General features: G+C 47.4%; 1 protein-coding gene across 1 annotated transcript in view; it reads left to right on the top strand.

Annotated features, from left to right (window-relative positions):
* GIGYF2 (GRB10 interacting GYF protein 2) overlaps positions 1-16,810 on the top strand; it is an 85,748-nt gene extending 68,938 nt beyond the window's left edge. The window contains exons 21-28 of the mRNA XM_069975514.1: positions 2,011-2,217; positions 3,333-3,452; positions 3,815-4,048; positions 12,144-12,346; positions 13,680-13,834; positions 14,727-14,887; positions 15,225-15,351; positions 16,255-16,810. Coding sequence (XP_069831615.1) covers positions 2,011-2,217; positions 3,333-3,452; positions 3,815-4,048; positions 12,144-12,346; positions 13,680-13,834; positions 14,727-14,887; positions 15,225-15,351; positions 16,255-16,322 — 1,275 coding nt within the window. The 3' untranslated portion in view covers positions 16,323-16,810. The remainder of the gene's footprint in view (positions 1-2,010; positions 2,218-3,332; positions 3,453-3,814; positions 4,049-12,143; positions 12,347-13,679; positions 13,835-14,726; positions 14,888-15,224; positions 15,352-16,254) is intronic.

Genomic DNA, 16,810 nt, shown 5'->3' on the forward strand with positions numbered 1-16,810 from the left:
AATTTACGCCCTGATGCCGGTAAGGGAGTTCAGAGCGGGGCCGCGCGGCGACCCCGCTCTGAACCGCGGCGGTCCCAGGTGCCACTTGTAGCCCGGGACCGCTGGTATTAGCGGGCACGGTCCGATCGCCGTGCCCGCTAATACAGTAATCAGATGCAGCTGTCAAACATGACAGCTGCATCCGATTACCGGACGCAGCGTCATACCTGGTGTCTAGTGGGAGCGATCTCCGTAACTGAAGCCGGCCGGGGACCGCTCCAAGATGGCGCCGTCCCCGACTCGGCACTCGTTTACTTCCGGCTGCAGCAGCCGGAAGTAAACGAATGCCTATCTCATGGATCTCTGCAGCATATCTATGCTGCAGAGATCTCAATGAGAGATCAAAGCACTTCTACTAGAAGTCCCCCAGGGGGGCTTCTAGTATAAGTGTAAAAGTAAAAAAAAAAGTGTTAATAGTAAAAAGCCCCCTCTCCTAATAAAAGTCTGAATCACACCCCTTTTCCCAGGTTATAAATAAAAGTAAATAAATAAATAAACATGTTTGCTATCACCGCGTGCGTAATCGCCCGAACTATTAATTAATCACATTACTGATCTCGTACGGTAAACGGCGTCAGCGCAAAAAAATCCCAAAGTGCAAAATTGCGCATTTTTGGTCGCATCAAATCCAGAAAAATTGTAATAAAAAGTGATCAAAAAGTCGTATATGCGCAATCAAGGTACCGATAGAAAGAACACATCATGGCGCAAAAAATGACACCTGACACAGCCCCATAGACCAAAGGATAAAAGCGCTATAAGCCTGGGAATGGAGCGGTTTTAAGTGACGTATATTTAGTTGACAATGGTTTAAATTTTTTACAGGCCATCAGATACAATATAAGTTATACATGTTATATATCGTTTTAATCGTAACGACTTAAGGAACATATATAACAATTCAGTTTTACCCCAGGGCGATTGGCGTAAAAACACATTTCCCCCAAATAAACAAAATGCGGGGTTTTTTTTTCAATTTCACCGCACTTTGAATTTTATTCTGGTTTCGCAGTGTACTTTATGCAAAAATCCAGCCTGTCATTGCAAAGTACAATTAGTGACGCAAAAAATAAGGGCTCATGTGGGTCTCTAGGTGGAAAAATGCAAGTGCTATGGCCTTTTAAGCACAAGGAGGAAAAACCGAAAACACAAAAATCTAAATTGGCTCTGTCCTTAAGGGGTTAAATAATAACCTTGACAAGCTGTACAAGTATAACTATTAGTTGAGATGGGAATACAACTTTAAACATGAAGCACACTAGAAAATACTTGGAGAACAAAATCTGTATAGTCTGGGGGTAAGAAGGAAATGTGGGAGTAGATGATCAAAACCTTTAAATATTGTAAAGGGCTGAATAAGGCTTAAAAGGAAAGAGTTAAAAAAATTAAAAGCACAAGAACAAAGGGGCACAATGTGAAGTTAGTTGAGAAAAAAGATCAGGAGCAACATAAGAAAATATTTTACTAAATGAGTTGTAGATTCCTTGAACAGACTTCCAGCAGGTGTGGTTGGTAACTGAATGTGAACCTGCCTGGGATAAACATACATAAGATGGACCAGGTGGTCATTTTCGCTTGTGTTTTTCTTCTAGAAACAGTGATATCACACCTTTTAGCCGCAGTCATTTGAACTTGCTGCTAGTTGCGTTACATTCATATATATGTCTTCATCACGTGTTACACAGGGAACTAAAGTACCGGCCCCTTTTACTTCGGGTCACAAGTCCCATCGACTGCAGACGGCTCATAATGGCACTGCAATGCATAAACCAAAAGGCCTATTGGCCAGATAGTGATGTCTTTGAGCAAGGCTATATAAAAATATGCTATTTGAAATATGAAGAAAAAAATTAGTTCATGTTGTGAACCAAGTTTGCCAGTACAGCAGCTAGTGGAATATTTTAATATGGCACACAGCATCCATTCCTTTTACTTAAACTGCAAACATATGTTGACTTTCCCCATTACTAGGAGGAGGCTGCAAGATGGGCGCGGGAAGAGGAAGAGGCTGCGAGGCGACTTCTAGAAGAAGCGCGCTTACGGCAGGAGGAAGAGGAACGCAAGAAGAGAGAAGAGGCTCAGAGGCAAAAAGAACTTCAGAGACAAAGGCAGCAACAACAGGAAGCTTTAAGGCGTCTGCAACAACAGCAGCAGCAACAACAACTTGCACAAATGAAGGTACGGAAACTGCACCCCATCAGCACTGTTCAGTGTGAGATCCCCTTCCAGTTATCCCCTAATGATTGGTAACATATACATAACATAGTCAACAAGAAGTAGGGGATAAATGGATAGTAATATAATGCTAAAATGGCTTGCAGTGAACTATACTTCCTTATAAAAAGTTTATCCTGGCTTTTAAAATAGGAGCCCTGTTTTCTGTTGCAAGTGCTGCTGTGTTGCAGATATTCACATGTGCTCAGTCACTGTACTTTTAGTAGCGGTGGTGCCAAGTACTGAAGCTTTTCCCCATTTACATAAGGCTTTGGCTTCAGAAACCCTGCGCGTGGGAACACACTCTAAGGCTATGTTCACACTACATAAAAGTACGGCCGTTGCCATTGAGTATGCATATTGCCTTGCCTTCTATGGTATACGCTCCGTCTGGGATCCCGCGCGGCCCCGCAAATAACTGACTTGTCAGTTTTCTGTGGCCACAATTCAGTGAATTGCGGCTGTAGGAAACCCAGTCAGTTCACGCAATGAAGCGAGCTGCTCCGTCCGCTTGCTGCACTGTGTGCAGGGGGAAGTTCTGATGCGGGCGTGCACTGATGCGCCCGCATCAGAACCCTGCGGCTGGAAAGATCATTCGGCCGGTCTCGTACGTAGTGCGAACATAGTCTAAATCATAATGCCTGTTCGGTCTTCTTGCTCTTGTTAGGTAATGAAGGAAATATTAAGGAGGAATTTTTTTGTTATAGTAATGCCACTCACACAGTCCATTGGCTTGCCTTGACCTCTGATATCATTGTCTACATGTACTGGTTAATCACCTAAGCGCTTGTTTAGCAAACGACAAGCGATGATTTTTTCTTTTAATGCAGTTTGGAGCTTTAAAGCCTCATTTACTTCAGCAACGACAAAAGATGCTGCTGCAGTATGAGGACCTGCACCACACATACTAAAGACAATGGGCAGTGGTTAGTCACTGCAGAACTGGTCTGTCATAGATTCTATATGAAAAAGACAGAACATACATTGCTGGTTAAGTGTATTGTGAAAATTTTTTGATGATATTACACTGGTGAGGTTTTTGGTGAAAGTACAATTTCTTGTTTTTTTTTATGTTTCAGTTACCATCTTCATCCACATGGGGGCAGCAGGTGAGTTCAGGAGGAGCTTCACAATCTGCATTATCCCTGGCGGAGATACAGAAGCTTGAGGAGGAAAAAGAGAGACAAAATCAAGAAGAGGTGTGTGTATTCTGTCAAGTGGAAATAAATCATGACCCGTATGGAGCTTTCTAATATAATTTGTTGCTTTTAGTGAAGGGAAATATTCTTGCTTATGACTTTGGCATGAGACTGCAATATGTATCAAGCAATGGCATGCTTATCTTCCCTATTAGGACTAAAAATTAAAAGTATTGAAATACGCTTAAATTGAGGAATGCTGTGACACCTTTTTTCTTAGTATCAGTGGGACTCCCAAAAGTTGATAAGCATAAGTTGATAACTTTAGAATAGGAACACCCCTTTTAATTATAGTGCACATGGAAAATGACAGATTAGCAAATCATTGTGTAATGTTACAATTTTCCTTTTATATAATGCAGCAAAGACGACAGCAGCAAGAGTTCAAGTCTATGCAGCAGCAGCAACAGCAGCAGCAGCAGAAGGCTCCTGGTTGGGGCAATGTAGCCAAACCAACAGTAACCACAAAATCTCTCCTTGAGATACAACAGGAAGAGGCCAGGCAAATGCAAAAGATGCAACAGCAGCAGCAACAGTCTGCCCGTGGTCGGCCGGCAAATGTCCCAGTAGCGCCTGCACCTGCTGCTGTTCCTATTGTAAGTACCACATTAAAAGGGTATGGTCCCCTTAGAAAAAATGAAGTGTATTATGCATCATATAAGTTCTCAGGATAGCCTTGAATTTCTGCAACGTATTTTGACTTTTTTTTTTCTTTTGATGTATGTGAAATGTGTGTAAACATATGGTCTGCAGTTATTTATTATTTATTTAAAAGGTGCCCTTAATTCCAGAGCGCTATACAATCGATAGGGGTAACAAACAGGAACAATACAAGATCAAAACACATTACATGAAGGCAAATAGCAGGCCGGTACATGGGGGAAGAGAACCCTGCCCACGAGGGTTTACAATCTCACAGTGTGACCTGCTGTGTGCAAATAGGCACACATTGCACATAGTTTTCGGCACATATTTTTCTGCATAATACAAAGTAACAAAATGCATAAAGAATAGCACTGTGTGACTATAGCCTTATACACTGATAGAGTTTTCAGCTAAAGGTTGCCTGCAGCATACTCCCAACTTTCTCTTCTTTGAACACTTGTGTAATCAACAGGGTACTGGGGGAAAGTTTTTATATTGTAAAGTAGATCCTTTTTCTACTTTACATAGTTACATAGTATTAATGGTGGTTTTCGTCACAATTTTTATAGAGCCACCTGACTATAACATACTGAAAACCATTTCAGCTTTAAAAAAAAAAAAAAAAGACATATAAGAATTTGCGAATACATTGCTCTTAGATGTATACAGTAGAACAGCTATACAGTAGAACAACAAAATTTCTTAGAACTTAGACTTTGTTTACACCTAATTTTCTTACTCTTTGTTGGGAAGTATACTTTGGGATAGGGCTGTTAAGTCTGAGTCGGAAAAAAGAGGATTTTTTTGTACTCACCGTAAAATCCCTTTCTTGTGGCTTCATTGGGGGACACAGCACCAGTGGGTATAGGCTACTGCCACTAGGAGGCGACACTAGACAGAAGAAGTGACTCCGCCTGGCAGGCTATACCCCTCCTACAGGCACCAGGCTAACTCAATTTAGTCACAAGCAGTAGAAAGTAGTAACAAAAAACAGGCAAAAAAAACAGGCAGGTCCCGGGAACGAAAAACCCAAGAACAGAACAAGCCCCGGGAGCACAACATCAAACAGGGTGGGAGCTGTGTCCCCCAATGAAGCCACAAGAAAGGGATTTTACGGTGAGTACAAAAAAAATCCTCTTTTCTTGTGCCTGTCATTGGGGGACACAGCACCAGTGGGACGTACAAAAGCAGTCCCAGAGGGTGGGGAAAGAAGATTACAATCCCCATGCGGCCTGCCTAACGCACGGCGGCCTGCAGAACCTTGCGGCCCAGACTGGCCAGATAAAACTTTGAAAAGGTGTGAACTGAAGACCAGGTGGTGGCCTTGCAGACCCGGGACACTGAGGCCTGATGGCAAACCGCCCAAGAGGCCCCCACCGCCCGAGCAGAATGAGCGGTGACCCGAACAGGAGGAGCCCTGCCACGAACGCGGTAGGCCTCTGCGATGGCTGCCCTGATCCAACGCCCAATGGTGGTCTTGGAGGCAGCCAGCCCCTTGCGCGGACCAGACGGGACAACGAACAGGGAATCCGAGCGGCGGAAGGAAGCAGTGACGGACAAGTAGATCCGTATGGCCCGGACAAGGTCCAAACAATGCAGGGACCGTTCCCTAGGATGGGAGGGTGCAGGGCAAAAAGAGGGGAGAATGATGTCCTCATTAAGGTGGAATGCAGACACGACCTTCGGCAGGAAGGAAGGAAGAGGACGAAGCACCACCTTGTCCTCGTGAAGGACCAGATAAGGGGAGTGACAAGAGAGCCCTGCCAGTTCAGACACCCTACGGATGGAGGTAATCGCCACCAGGAAGGCGACTTCCCGAAGAGGCTCAAAGGGAAGACCTTGCAGAACCTCGAGGACCAAATTAAGGTCCCAGGGCTCTAAAGGCTGTCGAAAAGGAGGGGCCAGATGGACCACCCCCTGAAGAAAGGTCTTCACCTGAGGGCGAAAAGCAAGAGCCCGCTGAAAAAGAACAGACAGGCCCTTTTCCAACCCGGATTGCAAAAAGGAAAGAATCTTGGGCGTGGAACACACCAAGGGGTGAAAATTATTCTGTTCGCACCAAGAAAAGGAGGCCTTCCACACGCGATGGTAGATCCGAGCTGACTGAGGCTTACGGGCCTTAAGCATGGTTTGGATGACTGGTTCCGAGAACCCACGAAACCTCAATACCGCGGCTTCAACAGCCATGCCGTTAAACTCAGCTGAGGTAAATTGGGGTGGAATATTGGCCCTTGTGAAAGGAGGTCGGCCCGCAAGGGAAGACGCCAGGGGGCGTTGGCCAGGAGGTGCACTACGTCGGCGTACCAGGACCGGCGCGGCCAGTCTGGAGCGACAAGAATGGCGGGAACGCAGAGTGCCTTGATGCGCTTCAGGACTGGTGGGAGAATGGGCAGAGGAGGAAAGGCGTAAACCAGGGAGAACTGCTCCCATGGGGTCACCAAGGCGTCCACCGTGAACGCGCAAGGATCCTGGGCTCGAGTCACATAGACTGTGGTTTAGCCTGGAGGCGAAGAGATCCACGTCTGGGAATCCTCACCGCCGGCAGATTTGAAGAAACACCTCGGGATGTAGAGCCCATTCGCCTTGATCCAGTCTTTCGCGGCTGAGGTAGTCTGCCGCCCAATTGTCCACCCCGGGAATTTGGACTGCCGAGAGAGCTGGAAGAAACCGCTCCGCCCAATGGAGAATGCGAGCGGCCTCGGTCATGACAGAGCGGCTCCTGGTGCCGCCTTGACGGTTCAGATAAGCAACGGCGGTGACATTGTCGGTCTGAACACGGATCGGGTAACCCCTCAGGAGATCGGTCCACTGAGACAGGGCAAGAAAGATGGCCCGAAACTCCAGGATGTTGATGTGAAGCCGAGCCTCCATCGGTGACCAAGAGCCCTGAGCTGTGTGGCTCCCGAAGACCGCCCCCCACCCGGACAGGCTGGCATCCGTAGAGACGACCAGCAATTGAGGGGGAGGAACGAGCGGCCGAGGAGGACCACCGGAGACATCAACCACCAAAGAAGCTCCCTGCGAACAGCAGGGGACAGGAGGATCTTCTTGTGAAGAGACAGGGGGGACCTGTCCCACTGAGACAAAATCGCCCGCTGCAGAGGGCGCGAATGAAACTGAGCGAAGGGGATCGCCTCGAAAGAGGATACAATCTTGCCCAGGACCTGCATGCAAAGGCGAATCGAACAGGGGGAGCCCGAGCGGAGCAGAGCGACTGCCGAGCGCAGGGAGGCAACCTTGTTGGGAGGAAGGAGAACGCGGGCCGTCTCGGTGTTGAATAGCATCCCGAGAAACTCCCTAGAGCGGGAGGGGAATAGGGAAGATTTTTGGTAGTTGATCACCCAGCCGAAATCGGTCAGGAGATAGAGTGTGATCTGGAGGCTGGACAAAGTGTCCTGTTTGGAGCGGCCCTTTACCAAGAGGTCGTCCAGGTATGGCAGGATAGCCACCCCCTTTGATCGAAGCAGAGCCATCAAGGGTGCAAGGATCTTGGTAAAGACCCGAGGCGCCGTGGTGAGACTGAAGGGCAGGGCCATGAAGTGGAAATGTCCAGAACCGACGGCGAAACGTAGGAAACGTTGATGACGGGCTGCGATAGGAACATGCAGATAGGCGTCGCGGATGTCTATAGAGGCGAGATTCGTTTTGCTCTAGAGACGCGACCACCAATCGCAAGGATTCCATGCGAAAACGCCGAAGGCGAACAAACCTGTTCAGCCGTTTAAAATCCAGGATAGGACGGACCGAACCGTCCTTTTTGGGGACTGTGAACAGGTTGGAATAGAATCCATGGAAGCGCTCGGAGGGAGGGACGGGGACCACAACTCCTTGAGCCAGGAGATTCTGAACCGCCCGAAAAAGCTCGGAAAGCCGTGCTGAAGAGCGTGGGAGATTTGATGGAAAAAAGCGAGGAGGCGGCATGGACACAAACTCGATTTTGTATCCTGAAGACACCACCTCCCGTACCCACACATCAGGCACATGGGCGAGCCAAATCTCCTTGAAGGAGAGCAGACGACCCCCTACTTGAGGGAGAGACCCGAGTGGGAAAGGACCCTCAGGAAGAAGACTTGGGGGCAGGACCCTTAGAAGGGCGAGAACGGGGCTGCCAGGAGGGGCAGGGTTTGAAAGAGGGCATCCTAGAAGGAGCTGGAGGCGTATCCTTAGCCGGACGACGACGCGCCGGAGGCTCAAAGGAGCGGAAACGGCTGGAACGCCTGTTAGGCTGAGGCCGCCGGGAGCGGTTTTGAGGGAGCAAGGAACTCTTCCCCCCCTGTAGCGTCCGAGATTATTTTATTTAGTCTCTTCCCTTTGCAGGGAACAGACTGTTTGGGGAGCGAAGTCAGAGCCTTTTTGGAGGCGACTTCAGCTGACCAGCATTTTAACCAGACAGATCGTCGGATGGCTACAGAGTTAGCCAGGGCCCGTGCAGACAAACGAGCGGCTTCCTGAGAAGCGTTGCACAAGTATTTGGACGCATGCAGAATCTGCGAGGCCAGAGACAGGAGATCCTCACGCGGGGTGTCCAGGGAGAGGTCATGGACTAACTGCCTGGCCCAAGAGGAACAAGCCTTGCTGACCCAGGATGCAGCAAAGGTAGGACGTAGGGCCGAACCAGCTGCAATAAAGACAGACTTCGAAAAAGCGTTGATTTTCTTGTCCACTGGGTCAGTGAGTGAAGCCCCATCTGCCAGAGGCAGAGTAGTAGACTTGGAAAGTCGTGAAACCGGAGGGTCCACCGATGGGGGCACCGTCCATGTAGTGACCAAGTCAGGGGAGAAGGGAAACAAAGCCTCGGAGCGCTTAGAGGATGGAATCCGCCGGTCAGGGTGATTCCACTCCTTGGCTAGGAGATCTTCAAAATCCTTATGGCTGGGAAAAACCAAGGGCTGTCGCTTATGGCGACTGAAAGAGACTTCACTCCTGGAAGTAGAAGGGGACTCTTCTTCAATATGTAAGGTGTCCCGCACTGCACGGATCAAGGCCTGCACTGCAGAGGCCAGCTGATCCTCCCTGTCGGACTCTGAGGCAGAGTCAGAGGGGTCCCCCGAGGTGGCGGAGAGGGGTCGCTGGGAAGCGGAACCGCCTGCAGTGGATCTGTCCGGAGAAGGGTCTGAGGAACACCTAGAGGGTGACCGTGAGACAGAGAGTCTAGATCTCTTATGAGACCGTCCTCTGGAAGGGGAGTCAGGAGATACCCTGGAGGGTCCCGCTGCTGGAGGCGCCTGGGAAGGCAACCGCTCAATGGCATGGATCATAACCTGGGACAGCTTAGAGAGGTCACCGATCGCCTGGGACAGGGACCTAGCCCACTCAGGGGAGGCTACATCTGGACCTGGAGGGGGGGCCTCCTGGGAGGTGGCACTAGGGTTAAGGCATAGCAGACAGAGGGGGCCAGGCTGACCGCAGGGGAACTTTTTATTGCAACGAGCACACGCAAAGTGTGTCGCCACCGCTGCAGGAGCGAGCTGCCTAGGGGGGTTGTCCCGGGGACCAGACATGGTAGCTGGGGCTGTTAGCCTGGGGAGTGGAGGAGAGGGATATCACCCACTGGGTGAGCCTACCCGACCCTGGAGCTGCACTGGTTGCTGGAGTGCGCGGGAGCTGCACTAGATGCTGGAGCTGCACTGGATGCTGGAGCTGGGGCACGCTGGAACTGCTGCACTGGATGCTGAGCTGTTGCTGTGCACAGGGAGCTGAGGCTGCTGTACTGGCAGGCAGTGAGAATAGCAGGTGGCCACAAGCTGCTGCCCTGCAGAGATGAGAGGAGAAAGGGAGGGGGCAAAGGAAGGAGCTGGGGGAAAGAGTAGCCAATAAGAGGCAAGCCAGCGGCGGGAAGGGCCGAAAACAGGCGGGCGCTCCGCCCCCTGTGACGTCACTCGTGCGTGCCGACGCGGCCTAGCTCCGGCAGAAGCCGGGTGCTAAATTTATGGGCAGGCCGGCGGCAGTGAGACGGCGGCGTGGAGCGCTGAAAAACGCGGCCGCCGGAAGAGAAAAGAGCCCGGTAAACCCCTCGGCTGTCCCCTATGGAGTTGCTGCCTGCGAGCTCACAGAGACGCCCTCCACCCCCTCTCCCTGAAGAAAAAGGAGCTTGGACTCAAGCTGCCTGAGAGGGGAGGCAGGGGGGGGGGGAGAGGCAGGGAAGGAGGGGAGGAGGCAGGGAGGAGAGCTATGCTGTGGGAATACTTGGGTGCCCTGGTAGGATGACCCCCCCCCCCCCCCAGACCCAAAGGAGGCTAGGGACAGGAATACTCACCTGTCCGGCATCTTCAGGTGCACGCAGGGTCACACCTTCGGTCACCTCGCACCTTGGTGGGGCACCGGTATCCTGCCGCAGGGAGCGGGCGTTGGGGGACGGGTGACCGGCGCAGGGAAAAGAACTTTTCCATGCACCCTCAGGGGGAACTACGTCTGATGTGGCAGCCCACGCCGACGGTCCCCCTGATAACCTAAAAGAAAAGGAAAAGAAATAAAACTAAAATAAAAAATGGAGGTGCATGGCACCTGTGTCTACCTCCTACGGACACTAGACTAAAACTGAGTTAGCCTGGTGCCTGTAGGAGGGGTATAGCCTGCCAGGCGGAGTCACTACTTCTGTCTAGTGTCGCCTCCTAGTGGCAGTAGCCTATACCCCCTGGTGCTGTGTCCCCCAATGACAAGAAATGTACCGACTTCGACTCCAGCTTTAAAAAATTCTTTCGAAATGTTATAATTCAATTTTCATATGAATTTTATAAATGTTCTTCATATATTTTCTGTTCTATCAATCTAAGGGTTTATTATGGGCCATTCCATCCAAACTGAACCTTTCGTAACACCTAGTAAAACAGCAATTTAAACACTAAAGTTATAAATATAAATTAAGAGTCTTAATGTATATTTATAACTTTTGTGGTTAAATTGCATTTTTTTTAATTAGCTGTTAAAAACAATGTTTAACTAGGTGTTACAGGTGTTACGAAAGGTTCAGTTTGGACGGAATGGCCCTTATTTAAAACAACCAGGAAAACCTTTTCTCACATACATTGTTTCCTTCATATATCAGTAATAAAGCACTGGTCCTATTAAATAGGGGTGGTCAGGGAAAAGTTGTCGGTCACTATTTGGCAGTTTGTTTCTGATCTTGAAGAGTCCATTGTGTGTGGGGGGAGATCTGTGCTCTCTTCCTGGATGCTGACTGACTGTATATGAGCAGCAGTGTAATATGAAAATATCCTGTGTAATATAGAGGTGGAGGAGCCAAAAGTAATGTAGCAGTAACCTCTGTCCTCAATGTGGTGGTCTCTTTCTAGGAGCGTCACAGCTCAAGGTTCCCCTGCCGGGCTCCTGATCCTGTGATGTCATGGCTCCACTCAGCCAATCAGTGACTGCCACGGGACACGGCTGCAGTCACTGACTGGCTGAGTGGGTAATTCCTGTGGGGCCGCGATGGTTCAGCAGCATGGACACTGACAGAAAGCTGATAAATCTGGGCCTATGTTTCACCCCCATATCACGGGTACCCAGCATTGTTAGCAGTTTGTGTATGGTGACTATTTAGTTAGAATCCTAGAAGATTGTCAGCAGAAAAAGACCACCTGGTCCATTTAGTCTAGTTTTGAGTTCTTCAGGACATGGAGGCTGGAGACTGGCTGCATCCACTGCACACGCACACAGAGGAGAATCTGCTTTATATCTTTACCTTATTCACTGAGAAGTCGCCCCAGGATCATGTAGGACATTAGGGAGAAGCTGCTGAGCCAGATCTACTTTACACTAGTGTGATAAATAACTCCCCTGGGGTCTGACTGGCCATTTATGAAGGAACTGGAGTCTGTTCCTGATAACATTCAGGATTCTGAGTTGGAGTTGCAGCTTACCAACACCACAGCCCTGCTTTGAGAGTATACCATTAAATGTACCTCAGACAGCCAAAGGGGGCAGTTGGGGACATTTCTGCACTACATGCATACTATTATGTTTGAAATATGCTATGTTTTTTTTTTTTTTTTTAAATACCCATTATTCACACTTTGCTTAATTGATATATGTTTTTCTTTATTTAAGCCAATCACATGCAATAGTGTAAGCAGCTCTGGAAGCTCTGTGTGGGGCAACCTGAACAACAGCCTGAGCCCTCAATGGTCGTCTGACTCTGTAAGCAGCATCTGGAGTAGCCCAGAAAACAAGACATCCAGTGGATTCTGGGATGATGCTGTAAAAGTGGTTGCACCCCGAAATGCCATCAATAAGAACAAGAGCAATGCTAGGTAAATTTTTAACATCTGTCTGTTGTGTCAATTAAAGGGGTTATCCAGCACTACAAGAACATGGCCACTTTTCCCCCTCTCTTGTCTCCAGAAAATGGAGCTTAAAGCGTAACTGTCATTTCAGGGCCATTTTTTTGAAAACATTAAATATCAATAGTACAAGCGATTTTAAGAAACTCTGTAATAGGTTTTATAAACCAAAAGAGTTTCCTTCTGGACTGAAAAAGCAATCTCCGAGCCTCCCCCCTCACTGCAGAAAAAGCAGGATTTCTGTGTCCATTATGTGGCTATGGAGAGGGGAGGGGCTGTTAGGAGTGACTGAGCACGGAGCAGTCCTGTACAGCACAACACCCTGCAATCTTCTCTCAGTAAGTTCATAGATAAGCACTGACCTTTCTGACCCCAGAATCCTGCGGTTTAGGTGCCCAGAGAGTCTACAAACAGCTGACCTTCATGTCACCTCTTCCTGCTCCCTCATCTCCCTCGGCCCCTCCCCCCTCCATAAGGATAGAATGGGAGAGTAGAGCCCGTCTTCACTGGCTTCTCTGTAATGAAGACGTGTTTGCCTGATAATGCACAGATAAGAAGTCAGGGGGGGAGGCTGGGAGATTGCTTCTTGAGTACAGAAGGAGGCTTTTTTGGCTGATAAAACCTATTACAGAGTTTCTTAAAATCGCTTATACTACTGATTTCTGCAATAAAAAAAAAATGACAGTTACGCTTTAATTGCAGACCACACCTGAACTAGAGACAAGAGAGGGGGAAAAGTGGCCATGTTTTTGTAGCACTGGATAACCCCTTTAAGGCCAGAACTTCATTTCGGATGCTGTCGGACCATTGTTTACTATATCCTGGAAATGGGTCAATACACTTTTCCTGGAAAGCTGCTTTATTGGTTTTAACAAACTTTTTCTGGTTTGTGTATAGAGGTCCTAAAGGTTTTACCCTATTGGTCATTTGAAGGATCAGAAAAAAGACAGCGTCTTTCTTCCAAAAACAACACCCCTCTTTTAGTTTGTGTGTAGTACTGCTGCTCATTTCCATTGGAGCGAATACAAATGACTTATAATACCACAAACCACATGAGGACACGTGTGGCCTTATTTTTGGGAGGGCCTATGTTGTATACAACGAGTACACCCTTATAAATAGTGACATCCCCAACTGTTGCTTTACCACCCTGTCAATGCTTTCTAGCTCTGAAGCATTCAGATGGGGTTTCTCTGTTTAGATTGTATAACCAGAGTTTGTATTATTTTTACATGTGACAAATCAGACACAAGTGATTGTACACTGTAGTTAGAACTCACATCACCGTTTCTCTTTTTTGAAGCAAATCATCGGGGGTAAACAGCAAGCAAAGTAAGAAAGTGGAGCAAGAAGAGAAGCTTGTTAGACTTTTTCAAGGAGCAACAAAGTGTCCTGACAGCTTCACCCAGTGGTGTGAGCAGACACTGCATGCACTCAACACTGCTCATAGCCTGGATGGTAAGGAAAGATTATTTCTACAAATGATCACATAATGTTTTCTCTCCTTCCCTCTCAGGTTTGGATTTACTGTATTGCCTATGTTACCCTGTTACCCCAAGATGAGGCGAAAGAACAGTGCGTTCTAACCTCATTGTTGCCTGCCCTATCACACAGAGCAATAATCTGCCAATCACTGCTCGGTGTAATATAGACAACAATCAGCCAATGACAACGTTCATCAGCTGGTTGTGTCTCTAGGTCCAGACCTAAAACCGACGGCTGCTGAGGACTGTGAGAAAAAAAAAATTATACATACCTCTCCATGCTCCCTGATGTCCTGCTAGCTTCGGAGTGCTCCCCGCAGTGTCTGAAGTGACAGGCCGCTTAGCCAGTTACTGGTGGCATCACTGTCCCAGTCATTGGCTGAGCGGCCTGTCATTTCAGACAATGTGGTGTGGCCTGGCAATGGTGCTCATATTCCCTTCTTGCCCATCTTTTCTTTTTGGCTGCAGCTCCCAGCACAGGCTTATGAGAGAGGCCTGCACCCTGGTGTCCTACTTCTAACTCTATGTAGGATATGTTCCTGTTGGTCTACCCTCCAACAACCCTCTATTAAAGCCATTAACTAGATTGATATCTTTTATTACTTAGAGGACTTTATTTTTTTCTAAATGGGTGCAAATTGCATATTACCAAGTCACAAGCTGCCTTGGCTTTGTGGCTTGAACTTAAACGGGTTATTCAGTGCTACAAAAACATGGCCACTTTCTTCCAGAGACAGCACCACACTTGTCTCCAGTTCTTTATTTTTTACTTTTATATTATGATTTCTTCAACCTGTAAATATATAGTTTTTGGACTTGTGGTTATCCTTCATTTATAGAAAAAATCCATCTTATTCTTTGTACAGTGCCCACGTTTGTGTCCTTCCTGCGTGAAGTAGAATCTCCATATGAAGTCCATGATTATGTCAGAGCATATCTTGGGGACACCCCTGAAGCTAAAGATTTCTCCAAGCAATTTCTGGAGCGTCGGAATAAGCAAAAAGCTGCTCCGCCAAAACCTCAACAGGTAACACATGAACGCAGTAAAGGATACAATGTTAAGGTCATACATTATAGGGCTTTAGTGGGGAAAAAAAGATGTTTATGTTCTCAATGCACTAAAAAAGTAGAACGTACTACTAAATAAACACCCTTACTAAGCTATGTCTGGAAAAGTTTTAAAAGTTGGGGCGATTGGGGGGGGGGGAGAGATGGTGGCTGAAAATAAAAAATTGTAGCCCCAAAGCATTACGGTTTTCCTGGAAGAGGCATTATGCATCTGACCCTCTAAAAAGTGCTAGTGATGTAAAGTGTGCTGTAGTATACTTGTATCTATAAAATCTGGTACTGTATTGTGTTTTTAGGATTCTGGATGGGCCGTGTTTCAGACAAGTCAGAGTCATTCACAACAGACAACACTAGAAACTGCACAAAGCGCTGGACGCAAGAAAAAGAAACAGAAGATGGTTCGGGCAGATCCAAGTTTGCTAGGTGGGGTGCTAGATTGTGTAATAAGCATGTCTTCTACCACGTGCAAAACAAATTGCTTATTGTGTGTATTTGATGGGGTTTTCACCATTAGTACAGTTGCCCTACCTGGATTATTTAATATAACTGTCCCCACTTAGTTTACTTCTCTGTAGCGATGCTTGGCAGTGGTCTCATATCAACTACTACTTAGACAACTCATTGCCTGTAGGGTGCTGGGACATGTCATCAGGGTATTGCTTAAAGGGGTTGTGTCATAAAGTAACATTGGTAAAATCACTTCTGTACCACATACATTTATGTAATGGAACTGACATCCCTGTATTACTTTTTCTCCCCCATGGATCTAATGACTTCTTGGTTTCCTTTGTAAACTGTGCCATGCAACAGGACTCGCGCTCTCCCACAATCCCTCTTGCTTGCTGGCTCAGTGTAAACCAATTGCCAGCACTTCCCGGAGATTACAGTTGCACTAAGCATGCCTGGCTTACTTTAGTGGGTCCTAACCAAAGGCCACAAGTTAGCAAAACAATGCAGGCCCACGGAGAATTCGTAACTCTAAATCTCTCATGCAGGACATTTTCAGAAATGCTTGTAGATTAGAAATATGTTTAATTTCACATAATGCAGAGTGAAATATAGACCTAGCTTTCCTGATGCCACAACCCCTTTAAAGCAAACCATCCAAGGAACTAAAGACACAGTAGATAAAACAAGTGAATTTGGTTTATTTTGTTATTTTTATCTCAAAATTGGACTGCAAAATTATTTAGACAACTGCTTTACCCACGAATAGTCTGTACTGCTTACATGGCGAAAAGTCCTGCTCATTGATTTTCTTTTCTCATTTTCATTAATTTTCTTTTGTACCTTTTCTAACTCACTGATATTTTTTTTCTCCCCCAGGATTTTCTGTTAATGCTTCCTCTGAGAGGTTGAACATGGGAGAAATAGAGACTTTAGAAGATTACTGATTAATAGGGTGGGGTAGGGGTAACCTGTCCCCCTCCCCTACCTCGGCTTCAATGGGAGGGGGAAGCCGACTGTATGACTCCACCTACCCCCAGCACACTCTCTGTGCCCCAATGGAATCTTCACAGGGCACCCTCCCTCAGTGCTACAGGATGATTCAAGGACAACTACCCCTTCTACTATCCTAGATATTCATGGGCATTGTGGAGAGGGCACTTTGGGGGTTAGAGAGTGGGTTTTGGGGAAATATATTTTTTTCCATCACAGTACTGTTCGGTCTCGTTTCAGAGGCTTGCACAGTCTGTTACTTTTTCCACCGTTATTAGGTGGAGAGAGGAGGCTTTTGGGTTTGGACTTTGCACCTCCCCTCACTGCTTTCTTGGGGTTCAGCTCCCTGGATATCAGTATGAGGGCAGCATAAGTGTGCATGGAGCTTTTGTAAGTGTGGACAGTGACTAGGGATCGTTTGCACTACTGAAGTGGTCACACT

Source organism: Dendropsophus ebraccatus, chromosome 6, assembly GCF_027789765.1.
Source record: "Dendropsophus ebraccatus isolate aDenEbr1 chromosome 6, aDenEbr1.pat, whole genome shotgun sequence".
Lineage (NCBI taxonomy): Eukaryota > Metazoa > Chordata > Amphibia > Anura > Hylidae > Dendropsophus > Dendropsophus ebraccatus.